This window comes from Heterocephalus glaber, unplaced genomic scaffold (assembly GCF_053883595.1).
Source record: "Heterocephalus glaber isolate CG9 unplaced genomic scaffold, H.glaber_assembly_v1.0 deba00000071, whole genome shotgun sequence".
NCBI classification, from domain to species: domain Eukaryota; kingdom Metazoa; phylum Chordata; class Mammalia; order Rodentia; family Bathyergidae; genus Heterocephalus; species Heterocephalus glaber.
Window position 1 is genome coordinate 16,865,409 of NW_028258137.1, and position 13,675 is coordinate 16,879,083.

General features: G+C 38.2%; 1 protein-coding gene across 1 annotated transcript in view; it reads right to left on the bottom strand.

Moving 5' to 3' along the window:
* Positions 1-13,675, bottom strand: part of Sntb2 (syntrophin beta 2) — a 96,320-nt gene that overhangs the window by 17,926 nt on the left and 64,719 nt on the right. The window contains exon 4 of the mRNA XM_004842956.4: positions 5,066-5,208. Within this exon, the coding sequence (XP_004843013.2) occupies positions 5,066-5,208 (143 nt within the window). The remainder of the gene's footprint in view (positions 1-5,065; positions 5,209-13,675) is intronic.

Genomic DNA, 13,675 nt, shown 5'->3' on the forward strand with positions numbered 1-13,675 from the left:
TGATGTTGTGGGGTGGAACACTCTGTAGACATCTACTAAGTCCATTTGTTCAACAGTTTGGTTCAGTTCTGATATTTCTTTGATTTGTTTGTCTAGTTGATTTGTCTATTTGTGACAGTGGGATATTGAAGTCCCCCATTACAACTGTATTATTGCTTATTTGATTTTTCATACCCATTAATATTTGTTTTATATAGTTATGTGCACTATTATTTGGTGGATATATATTTATGTTTGTTATCTCTTCCTCTTGAATTGTTCCCTTTACAAGGATGTAGTGACCTTCTCTCTCTTTATCAGTCTTGGCTTGAAATCCAGTTTGTCTGCAAATAAAATGGCTACCCCTGCTTTTCTCTGGGTTCCTGTCCCATGGAAAATTGTTTTTCCATCCTTTGACTTTCAGTCTATGAATTTCTTTTTTCTTTTCTTTTCTTTTTTTTTAGGTAGAACTCTTTTTTTGTTGTTTTGGGGGTTTTTTGGTACCGGGGATTGAACTCAGGTCCTTGTGCTTGCACAGCAGGCAGCGAAACCACTGAGCTAAATCCCCGGCAATGAATTTCTTTTTGAATTGAATGTGTTTCCTGTATGCAGCATATTGTGGGATCTTGCTTCTTGATCCATTCTGCCAGTCTGTTTCTTTTTATTGGTGAATTGAGACCACTGACATTGATGGTTTTAACTGATATGTATTGACTTATCCACATCATGCTATTTTCCTATTGTTGGTTCCCTTTTATTCCTCATTTAATTACTTGCCTTACCTGGTGGACACATTCTGTTGGGGTTCATGGAGTTGTAGTCCTTATCTTTCTAGAATGTCCTTCAGAACATTTTTCAGTGCAGGTTTGGTGGAACAAATTTCTTCAGGTTTCTTTGTCATGGAAATATCTTATTTCTCCATCAATTTTGAAAGATAGTTTTGCAGGGTACATCAATCTGGGCTGGAGGTTGTTTTCTTTCAGGGCTTCAAATACTTTACTCTAAGCTCCCTTTGACTTAAGGATTTGTGTTGAGAAGTCTGCTGTGATTCTGATGGGCTCTCTATTATAGGTGATTTGTTTCTTTATTCTAACAGCTTTTTTTGTACCAGGCATCGAACTCAGGACCTTGCACTTGCAAGGCAGGCAGTGGCACACTGAGCTAAATCCCCTGCCCTCTAACAGTGTCAAAATTCCTGTGTCAAATTTCTGGAATCTTGACTATTATATGCCTTGGTGTAGATTTATTTTTGATTATGGCTAATTGGAGGTCTATATGTCTAACTTATCTGTTATGTTAAAATCTTTGTCATGCTTGTTTAGTTTTCTGCCATTACTTCTGTGAATAGGTTTTTTTTTATGTCATTTGTGGTATCTCCTGCTTTTTCATTGACTCTGTTCAATATTATATTATTTCTTTGCAAATCATCTAGCAACTGTTGGATTGATTTTTCGTAATCCCTTGATATTCTCAAGAAATTTTCCTTTTCATGATTGGTAACAGCAATCCTGTGTTCTAGATCTGATATTCTACCCTAATGTTGGCTCATTCTGCTGGATATACTTTCAGTGGAATTTTTAATCTCCTGGATATCTGTTTGAATCTGTTTCATGGATTCCATTTCTTTCCTATATTGGGCATTCATGGTTTCCCTCATTTTCCTAAGTGCCTCTTTTTATTACCTGTATCTGCTCTAGAGTCATTAAGCATGTCTTTCATTATGGTCACCATTTCTATAGTTATCTGAGAAACTATTTCTGATTTGATTTTTTCTAGACCCTCATACATCTGCTTTGTTACTTCCACTTTAACCACTTCAGCAAGTCCAGGTGGGTGGGTTTTGAATTGTTTCACCTCACTGGCCCCTGGGTTTGCCTTTGGTGAGCTGAAAGTCTGAGGTTACATCTTGCTTAAGTGTCTTCTCATTTTCTTTTTAGTTTAATTCTCAGGTTGATGCTTGCAAATTGCTTATGGCAGGTATCTTATTGCTAGTGCTTAAAATCCTTAGGAAATGACTACTTCTCAGGAATGTCTTCTAGGAGCAGCTGGACTTTGGGTTTTGAGTCTGTTGCAAGATTCTACCTCTTCAATTTATTGAGGATGAGAAGTTGCTGCCTATTTGGCCTCACCCCTGGTTCTTTGGAATTGGCCTATAGTATTGTTTATGACCCTTAGCCAATCTCAGTCTTGGGATACCTAGAAGAGCAACTGATTAGAACAATTATGTCACCTTGACTAAAGTAGTACAGTCAACAATAACAAGAGCATCAGGGCCGGGGATTTAGCCCAGTGGTTCCATTGCCTGCCTCACAAGCGCAAGGACCCGAGTTCGATCCCCAGTACCAAAAAAAAAAAAAGAGCATCAAACATAGCCTAGAAAATGACAAACTGTGGTAATTATTAATTTGCCACCTTTGGTCTGGGGATTTAGCTCAGTGGTTCCGCCACCTGCCTTGCAAGCACAAGGACCTGAGTTCAATCCCCAGTACCAAAAAAAAAAAAAACCAATTTGCCACCTTTAACCTTATGAACTATATTTGTAGTTATATTAAAAAATGTAAAACAAACCAGAAAATTGTATATAGTAAATATTACCTCATTATGGCAATTTTACCCTCAGGAGAGAAAATTTAAGAGGGGTTAGGAGGAAAAAAGTAGAGAAACAGAAGAAGAGGAAGAGATGAGAAGCAAGGACAGAAGAAGATTACACAAATGTTGGGAAACTGGTGAAGAAGACAGAAGGGAAAGAGAGAAGGAAGAAGTAAAAACAAGACCAGAACAGAACAACAACAACAAAAACACTAGAAACAATATTCATACTTACATGAAAACAAGAAAAAATAAGAACTTAAGAAACTTAAGAAATCTCTACAGTCTAAGTTCTAAATCTTTAGAAAATATAAATTTAATTGCTGTAATTGTAACTATTAAAATATAACTACATATTTCTGTAGGAATCCTGCCATGTTCCAAATGTAACCGTGACAGGGTAACTATAATTCAGTAATAGAACTTAAGATTTATTGAGCGCCTACTATAGGTGAAGTGCTAAGATAACTAAGTCTTAGTACTTGACTTCAGGATTACAATTTAGTGAGTATTAAAAAATGCAGAGAAAAAAAAATGCAGAGAAACTGATGGTTAAACTCACTCTTCTGTAAAACTCTTCTACCCTAAAGGAATTAAAGAATGTACAACTCTGTATTCTGAGTCTCAGTGTATCCTGTATCTCTAGTCTGTGAACTACGAGTTCCAGCTCTAAATTATAGAGATACTTCTGGAAAGCTATGTAGTCTTGGTATGTAGTCCACGCCAACCTCGAACTATGTAAAGCCCAGGCTGGCTTTGAATTTTCTCCTCCTGACTCTGCCTATTTATTTATTTAGAGACAGAGTCTCACTTTGTAGTGCAAGCTGGCCAGAAACTTGCCGTAATCTTTCTCCCTCACCCTCCTGATTGCTAGGATTACAGGTTTATACCACAGGGCCCAGTTAAAATTATACATATAGTGTGTGTATGTATGTGTGTGTGTGAAACTCTGTGTTGTATATGATACTAGATATTGAACTCAGGGACTTTACACTGAACTACATCTCCAGTCCTTTTCCATTTTGAGACAGGGTATTGATAAGTTGTTAAATTGCCCAGGCTAGCCTTGAACTTGCAATCCTCTTACCTTAGCCTCCTACAGCACTAGAACTACAGGTGTGCATTACCACTCCTGGCTTAAAATTACAGTTTTATTAAAACAATAATATGTGTAAGAAACTTGGCAAGTTGAAGTAAAGTCTATATAAAATGAAAATCTTATAATGCAATGAATATTCTTCATCACATGATTCTTTGTCTCCTCAAAGCAGGAAGTTCCCTATGGAATATATCAGATGGTTCCATCATTTTGCTCTTTGATTACCTAATACTTTTCTATAGGGCTTGTTTTGTTTTGTTTTTTGGAGATAGGGTCTTGTTACATTGTCCAGGATGGTCTCAAACTCATGATTCTCCTGTCTCTGGTGCTGAATACTGGGATTACAGACATGCACCACCATGCTTAGCTTTAGGGCTCTTTTTTCAGTGCGCAGTTTTTGAATTGTGGCAACACTTGATTCTTTAAGTCTATGTAAAACTAAATTTGAGTTTTTTCTTTCTTTTTGTCTTGTGAAACTGAAGTTGAACTCAAGTAAAAAAAAAATTGAATATGCTTTTTAGTTTTATAGTTATTATCCCTCAAGGCATCCTAGCTCCCAAGTCTAAATTTCTCTTTTCTTTTCTCTTTCAATTCCCCACATTTTGCCAGACATGGTGGCACACACCTAGAATCCCAGCGCTCAGGAGGCTGAAGCAGGAGGATTGCCATGAGTTTGGGGCCAGCGTGGGCTACATAGTGAGTTCAAGGCCAGCCTCAACTACATAACTAGACCCTGTCTCAAAAAAACAAAAACAAACAAAAAACCCCCACAAAATCAATTCCCCACATCTGACATACTAGGAACATTGTTGTTTTAGGTAAAATGTTTATTGAGGGGGCCCAGGGATTTAGCTCAGTGGTGCCGCCTGTCTCAAAAGCAAAAGGTCCCGAGTTCGATCCCTGGTACAAAAAAAAAACAAAATAAAAACAAACCAACAACAAAATGTTTACTGAGGGAATCAAAATTGTGCACTTTTAATAACAGAGATGTGACAGAACATTTTTGGCTGAGCTGTGTGGTTTATCCACAGTACCACATTTTTATTTAAATGATTTCATTACCCAGTCAAAAGGTTGCCACAATTTCAGTGGTTTTCTAGTCACAGTCAATAAAGAAAAAACCCCTATTGTCTCCATGACTAAGCAAGTCTTAAAGTCAGTGGTTAGGAAGTTGCTTCAACAATTTAAAAACTGCACATAAAAACACCAGTGACAGAAACATTTGTTCTAAGCTAGGATCTGCAAAATGATCAGTAGGTTGTGAAAAAGCAAAGTTTTTGTTTGCATCAACTACCTTAGCTATTTTAATGCTATTTTAGGCAACTAGGATAATAGAATTCACTTTAAAAATCCTCTTATTAGATTTAGAGTAGGATAAATATTGTCTTTGGTTCTTACCTTGTGGCGACAAGAGGGTAGCTATGACATGGCGATGCCCAGGCATCTCTTGTCCATGGCATACAGTCATAAAGCAGCAAGTCTTTCTCTGTCACAGCCATGAGGACAGGTCTCCACTGTTGTCTTCCGCCATCTAGTTTTGCCTGTTACAATGGTGAAATCCAGACATCAGCGCTAACTACAATGCTACGTCTTTCCTAGGAACTGACACACAGCCCTCCATTTTGTTTCTTCAACCTGATGGACTTGAGACACGGGAAACATCCCTTCAGGAGCCTTCCCACCAGTAGGGATTCTCTTTTGGGAGGTGTGGTGTTGTACGTATTTGAAAAAGCTACCCTGACTTCAATGAGTTGCAGATATTACCTAGTGATATGACAGTTTTTTGCTATTCCATAATAATTACCACTGGTTCTAATTAAATACATAGTAATATGTTCAAGTTGGTAATAGTTGTAGCATAGTGAGTAATGTATTTCAAGTACAGGATAGAAATTACTGCTACCTACTCCTACCAAGAGGATAGAAAATCTCCCTACCAAATAAGTCTGTATAATCTAAACAGTAATTTTCTTTCTTTCCTTTTTGGTACTGGGGATCGAACTTGGGACCTTGTGCTTGTGAGGCATGTGGTGGAACCACTGAGCTAAATCCCCAGCCCAAAACAGTAATTTTCTTTAATCAAGACCTACAGTACCTACAGTAAGAAATATATTTTACAATGCAACCCATTCCACATTTACATATATATAAATGTTTTGAATATTTTCACAACATTGTATATATTCTCATTGTACCCTAATGCACACACATATACAGAAGTGAATGTTTTTGAATATTTTCCAATGCATTTTGGAATGTATTGAATATATCCCAAAATAACACAACCATATAGTTTATGCATTGTACTCTGATATTTCTATTCTATTCTTTAAAAAATGCTGACCATGATCTACTATGTTGTACAATGGAAAACACTGATAAGAGTTCTCTGTCATATTTTCAGAACTGTATGTTTCAGGTTTAAATGTACCATTGGATTTACTTGCATAGAGGTCAGTTACTGCCAGGTGTGGTTGTGCACCCCTGTAATCCCAGCACTCGGGAGGCTGAGGCAGGGGGATCATTTTGAGTTCATGACCAGCCAGGCTTCATAGTGAGTTCAAAGCCAGCCTGAACTACACAGCAAGACTCTGTCTCAAAAAAATAAAGACCTCAGTTACCTAAGTAAGAGGTTTTTTTTGTTAAACAACCAAAACAACCACATCAAACAAAATACAATAGGAAAACAACCACTATTTATCCATATTGTCATGGATTCAATCCCCAAAACAAAAAGGCTATGTTCAAGAAAAGCCCTGTCTTCATCCAAACTTTTATCCTTCTCTGATGAGAACTTTGAGCAGGGACTGCTTAATGATATTGTATTTTATCCTACTTTAGCATATATATTCCTAATTTGAATCTTTATGCAATTTGTGAATTACTAGGAATAAAATAGGAACTGTTCAAAACAAAACCTTTCTCCAGCTGTCTTGGCCTTTCCTATCAATTCCAAAATGCTTTTAAAAACTGAATTTATAGGGAAGAGAGGTCCTCTCTTTGGTGAGCTCTGGTATATTACTGCTACTTTATGCTAATGTCCTTTTTCAGTTCTAGGATACATTCCACTGCATTTAGTTGTTGTATCTTCTTAATCTACTTGGGTCTATGATGACAATTTCTCTTTCCTTTTTAAAAAATTTATATTTAAATTTAAATTTTATTTTTCTTTTTCAGTACCGGGGATCAAACTCAGGACCTGTGCTTGCCAGGCAGGCATGGTGTCACTGAGCTAAATCCCTGGCCCTTTCCTTTTTTTTTTTTTAAATGAACTTAAGAATTAAAAAAAAAAAAAAAAAAAAAAAAAAAGAGTTTGTTAGTTTGTTTTTGTTTTTTTGAGACAGGGTCTCGCTATGTAGCCCAGGCTAGCCTTGAACTTGCGACCATCCTCCTGCCTGGCTCCTGAGCTCAATAGTTTTGAGGAACACTAGTCAGACATTTCGTATAGAATGTCCTTTAGTTCGAGTTTGCCTGAGCTTTTTCTCATAACTAGGGTGTAGTGACATTGACATAGGAGGTTAGGGCATGTCAAAGTTGGCTGGGGAAGCAGAGGTGATCTATAAATTACAAGATCCTGGAACACATGCACAGAACAGTTCCCAAAGCCCCGTACATGAGCTTCTCCCAAGAACTTGAGCAGGTTTTCAATAGGATGGCCTAGAGCTGAGCTGTAGGATCATAGCACTGCCTCTCAGGACCCGAATGTCGAAGTTCTTACGGGTTTTCTCCAGATTTGGGTAGCTTAAAAGGACACAGATACCAAGAAGAGCTTGCTGTGTGGCTTTCCTCACCAAAGCCTGGCCTGCTTCCTCTATGGTGTACTTTTATCTTACTTTTTCCTCTTTTACTTGGCCCAAGCTTGATCAGCTAAGCCAGTTTCTCCCTCACTCTTCACTTTTACTTTTTCAAATAAGCTTTGCCACTGCTTTTTGCTCATTTTGTTCAATTCTTAGAGACAAGGAGTACCTGGAATCTAACTCCAGAAGGAGAGATAAGCAACCCAGAACCAGGTAACATTTAGTTGGCAAGCTGGTTTTGGAAGGAGCTAGCTGACAACAATAGGGTTTGGGTAAAGTGCCACAGTGGCAAAGTCCCCTTCACGTCATCCCCACCAGGGTACATGCTATTGTCATTCATCACTGTGATTTAACCCGATCACGTGGCTCAACAAGCTTATTCTAAGATTTATTTGGAAATGCAAAGGATTTATAATAGCAAAACCAATTTGAAAAATAAGAGTAAAGCTGGAGGATTTATACTACCTGATTTAATACAAAGCTATGGTAATGAAAACATTGAGGGAATGGCATAAGGTGAGACAACTGGCACAAACACCTTTTCTGAGAGTAAAATTTGATTTGGGTATTCCATGTAACTACTTAAAAAAAAAAATCAAGAGTATTTTAGAAACAGTTCTGGCTGGGCATGGTGGCACAAGCCTATAATCCTAGCACTTGGGAGGCTGAGTTAGGAGGATTGCCACAAGTTCAAGGCTAGTCTAGGTTACATAGTGAGTTCGAGGCAGCCTGAACTACATAGTGAGACCCTGTGCCAAAAACCAAAAACTGGGGCTGGGGATTTAGCTCAGTGGTTCCACCGCCTGCCTCGCAAGAGCAAGGTCCCAAGTTCAATCCCTGGTACCCCCCCCCCCAAATAAAACCAAAAACCAACCAAACAAAACAGTTCTTTGAATTAGCTCAGCAACACTATCTTTAGAGTGGTTGAAATTTCTTCACTTATTATTTCCCAACTGCATGCTTGTGTTCTTAAGACAATATTTCATAATTATTTTAATTATAAAATTAGGAATTTGCTTGGGGTGTGTGTGTGTGTGTGCGTGTATGCAAAGAAAACAAAACTGGCTGGGAATGGTGGTACACTCCTGTAATCCCAGATACTCAAGAAGCAATTTAGCAAGATTCTGTGTCTGAAATAAAATTTAAAAGGAGCTTGGGACAGAGCTCAGTGGCACAGTGCCTGCCTAGCATGCATGGGTTCTGGGGCTCAATCTCTAGTACTGCAAAATGTAAATAAATTGTTAAAAACTGAGCACTGGGTCAGGGATTTAGCTCAGTGGTTTTGCCTCCTGCCTCGCAAGCACAAGGATCAGAGTTCAATCCCCAGTACCTAAATAAATAAATAAATAAAACCTGAGCATTTACTATAAACAGACCACTAGGCGAAACCTCTGCAGGCAATAAGGACTTGGAAAAAATGTTCTCCTGTCTCTTGTGCTTTAAGAGCACCCAGCTGAGTGGTGGAAACACACACATAAATAAAACCATAAACAGCAGACTGTGATAAGCTGATGGGTTTACTTTTTTCCTTTCTGGTATAAACCTAATTAAGTTCACTAAAAAAGTCTGGCAACTCTCAAACACTGCTGATGGGAATCTAAAGAAGTATAGCTCAATTGAAGATAACTTAGCAATATTTTCAAAATGACAAATGTTGGGCTGGAGATTTACCTCAGTGGTGCTGCCACCTGCCTTGAAAGCGCAAGGTCCCGAGTATGATCCCCAGTACCAAAAATTTAAAAAAAAAAAAGACAAATGTTTATACCCTATATGGTAGTTTTAAATATGCCCTTAAAGACTTTGCTACTCTTCCCTTTAAGAGGTGGAGCCTGAGCTCCTTGCACTTCAATGTAGGTTGGCTTAATATTGTTTTTCTAATGAAAAGAAGAAAGCAGAGTGACAGTGTGTGACTTCTGAGACTATGTCAGAAAAGGCACTGTGGCTTCCCTCTCATTCTGTATCTCAGATTATTTGCCAAGGGGAAAAACAGTAGCTATGTCTGAGGACCCAGAGGTATCCCCAGGGAAAGGCCTACATGGCAAGAAAGTGAGGACTTCCGCAAAGAGCCAGGAAGAAACTGAGGGCTCCTGCCAGCCACATGCATAATCCTCTTCGAAGTGGGCTGGCCACCTCCAATCAAGCCTGCACATGAATGTCACCTCCATGATGGCCTGATCAAATTTCATGAAACATCCTGAGTGACAACTAGCCAGGTAACCCTCTATCAGATTCCTGATCCTTAGAAACTCGGTGAAGTCAATGGTTGCTTTTTTTTTTTTAAGTTCTTTTATTGGTACATTTTAGGTATACAATTTGTTTACATTTATCATTGGGTGTTTGTACCTGTACATGATGTATCTTGATTCTTATTTTTTCCCCATTACCTGTGTGCCCTTCATCCCTTCCATCCTTCCCTATTTACATAGATTTCATTTCCATTTTTTTCTTTTCTCATAATTTATCTTTTCCCTTCTTTCCTTTCCCCTTCCCCTTCCTTCACCCCTATGACTTTGGACCTTTTTTCCTACTTCAAATCATCAATTATTCATTTTAAGCATTTTAACCCTTATTTATACTATCAGTTTCTCACACTAGAGAAACTATTCGGTATTTACACGTGTGTCCTATTTATTTCACTTAAGAGTATGGCCTCACTATGCATCCATTTAGCTATAAATGACTCTAGTTTCTCATTCTTTATGGCTGAGTAGTACTCCATTTTATAAAAAAACCACATATTCTTTATCCATTTTCCTGTCGATGGGCACTTGGGCTGCTTCCAAGCTTTAGCTATTACAAACTGTATGAACAAAACCTCAGTAGCACGGAAACTAGCACAAAGAATGAACAACTGGGATCTCATCTTATTAAAAAGCTTCTGCACTGCAAAAGAAACCACCAACAGAGATAACAGACAACCTACAATGTGGGAAAAAATTTTTAGCAGCTGTACCTCAGACAAAGGACTACTATCTAGAATATACAAAGAACTGAAAAAAATCAGACCCCCCAAATTCAAAGACCCAGTTCAAAAATGGGCATCTGAAAGGAACAGACATTTCTCAGAACAAGAAGTAAAAGCAGCAAATAAATATATGAAAAAATGTTCAACATCACTGATCATTCGAGAGATGCAGATGAAAACAACACTAAGATTCTACCTCACCCCGGAAAGAATGGCTGCTATCAAGAAATCAACCAATAACAAATGCTGGTGGGGCTGTGGGGAGAAAGGAACCCTTCTCCATTGTTGGTGGGAGTGCAGGCTGGTGCAACCACTGTGGAAATCAGTATGGAGATACCTCAAAGAACTAGGACTAGAGGTCCCATTTGACCCAGCTATTCCCCTGCTGGGGATCTTCCCAAAAGAATTAAAAGAATCATACCACAGCAATATATGTCCACCCATGTTTATAATGGTTGCAATTTTAGGGCAATAAATCTTGGGGATAATTTGTCATGTAGTGGTAGATAACTGATTTGCTCTTTGATCCAGCACTTCTGGGGATTTATCCCACAGGTTTTGATAGAAATATCTCCTATTCTAAACTCTATCCAAAATTCAGAACTGATAACAACTTTTGGATACATCCCTTACCAAAGTTTTACCAAAAGTAAAGTTTATTTATTTTAAATAGATTTCTATTTTCAAATTTTCTATCAAAAACTTAAGATTTTTCTCCCCAGCACTGTATAACCAAAACAAATTAAGCAAATAACAAAAAACTGAAAGAATCTTTTTCAGTACTGGAGATTGAACCCAGGACTTTACAATGAACTACTGTATATCTCCAGACTTTTTTGCTTATTTTTTTACTTTGATATAGGGTCTCACTAAGTTGCCCAGGCAGGGCTTAAATCTTCGACCCTTCTACCTCAGTTTTCTGAGTAGCTGGGATTATAGGCATGTGCCACTAGGCCAGGCTTTGAAAGAAAATTTTTTTTTCTTTTTGTGGTACTGGGGATTGAACCTAGGGCCTTTGCACTGAGCTATATCCCAAGCCCTTTTTATTTTATTTTGAGAGCATTCCACTAAGTTGCCCAGGCTAAGCTTGAACTTGGAATCCTCCTGCCTCAGCCTTCCAGAGTGGTGGGATTATAGGTAAGTGTTACCATGCCCCACTAAGAATCTTAAGAAACATATATTCAGATGTCATGGGTTCCTTTGTTATTTGATCTCTCTGGGCTCAGAAATTAAAGAATTTAGATAATGCATTCCTGAAAGGAATAACAAGATTATCCATTGCAGCTTCATCTGTAATGGCAAAATATAACAACAAAACTAGAGAAAGTCCTTATTTAACTAAACCTACACAATGGAGTACTTTACAATTATAAAAAAGGAGGTAGGGCCAGGTGGTGCCCGCTGCCTTAGCTCAGTGGTGCCGCTGCCTGCCTCGAAATCACAAGGTCCTGAGTTTGATCCCGAGTACTGCAAAAATAAATAAATAAATAAATAATAATAATAATAATTAAAAAAGAGGTAGCTCTCTGCATGATTATGAAAAAAAGGGCAAGGTATAAAGTTGTATTCATGTTATAATATCTTATTTAAAAAAAGAATAAAAAATACCAAACGATCCACTAGGAAGGAACAAAAATGATCACTTCACTAGAGGAAAGGAGCTGGGAAATAGAAGGGCAGGGCACAGGAAAAACAGCAAGACTTAATTCTTTGATTCTGAACTATGTGAATTTGTTACCTTTTTAAAATCATGACTTTTTAAAATATTGCTGAAAGAACAGAATGATTATCATTCAATCCAATTTTCTAATTAGCATATGAAAATAGTATAGAAACAAGCTGGGAGTGATGGCACATGGCTGTAATCCCAGCACTCAAGAGGCTGAGGCAGGAGGATTGCCATGAGTTTGAGGCCAGCCTGGACACATAGCAAGTTCAAGGCCAGCCTGGATTACATAGCAAGACCCTGAAAGAAAGAAAGAAAGAAAGAAAGAAAGAAAGAAAGAGGGGGCCAGGGATTTAGCTCAGTGGTTTCGCTGCCTGCTGCGCAAGCGCAAGGACCCAAGTTCGATCCCCGGTACCAAAAAAAAAAAAAGAAAGAAAGAAAGAAAGAAAACAATAATAAATGTAACCAAAATGCTAAATCTTTCAGTCATAAGTACTTATCCCATGATTTTTCACTAGTTTCTTTGTATTTCTAATTATGCTTCATAGAAATTCCTGTATATTTATGTTTCAGTTTATAATAATTTTATTTGAAGTGTTCATAAAATTCCAGCCTGAAAAAAAAATGAGAATGCCAGGCCCAACCACAGACTCACCAAGTCAGATCTTTGTTGGAGAAAACACCATCTCTAAATAAAGTCAACTTCTATGTGGAAAAAAAAATTAGGATTTTGCTGGGTTGGAGGATAGGGGGCCAGACCTGGGAAACTGTATTTAAAAAATTAAAATGAAGCCCGGTGTGGTGGTACAAGCCTGTCATCTCAGCACTTCAGAGGATGAGGACACAGGATCACTGAGTTTGAGGTCAGCCTGGGCCGCGTGGTGAGTTCAAGGCCAGCCTAAACTATGGTGAGATCCTAAATACCTAAAAAGGAAAGAAGGAAAGAGACAGAAAGACAGGCAGACAGAGACAAGAGACCTCCACATGCTGATTTTATGACACAGTATTTGGCAGCCAATGATCTAGTACATTCTATATCCCTTTGTTTGCATAGGAGGGAACTAGAATTCAAGGAGAGGCAGGAAATTTTAAAAAGATCTAAAATCAGTGAAAAAATAGAGCTAGCACTTTAACTTCTATCTCTGAACCCCCAGTTTCCTCTTTCAACTCCCTCAGGCCCGGATGTAATTTAATCCCATGTAGGAGCTTTTACTCTCTCTGGGTCAAACCAGGGATCTAAAATAACTTGCTCTCTTCAGTTCTTTCTTTCCCTTCACTCAAAGTCCTCTTAGGCTTCCTTGTTTTCTCTCCAGTTCCGAAAGACAGCCCTACTTTTGTTTAATGGCTTGTAAAATGTTTTGTGTATTTTGTACTGTTGCCAGAGCAGGGGTGTAAACTAGAGTCTGCTGCCCTGGAGAAACTGTGACCTCTAGGCCAAATCCATGTGACCACCCGTTTTTCTGAAGTTTTACCAAAATACAGTCATGCCTATTTAATTCCATTTTATCCATGACTGTCATTACCCAGTTATGTGCTATCTAGCCCTTTACAGAAAAATTATCCTATATCATTTTTAAACC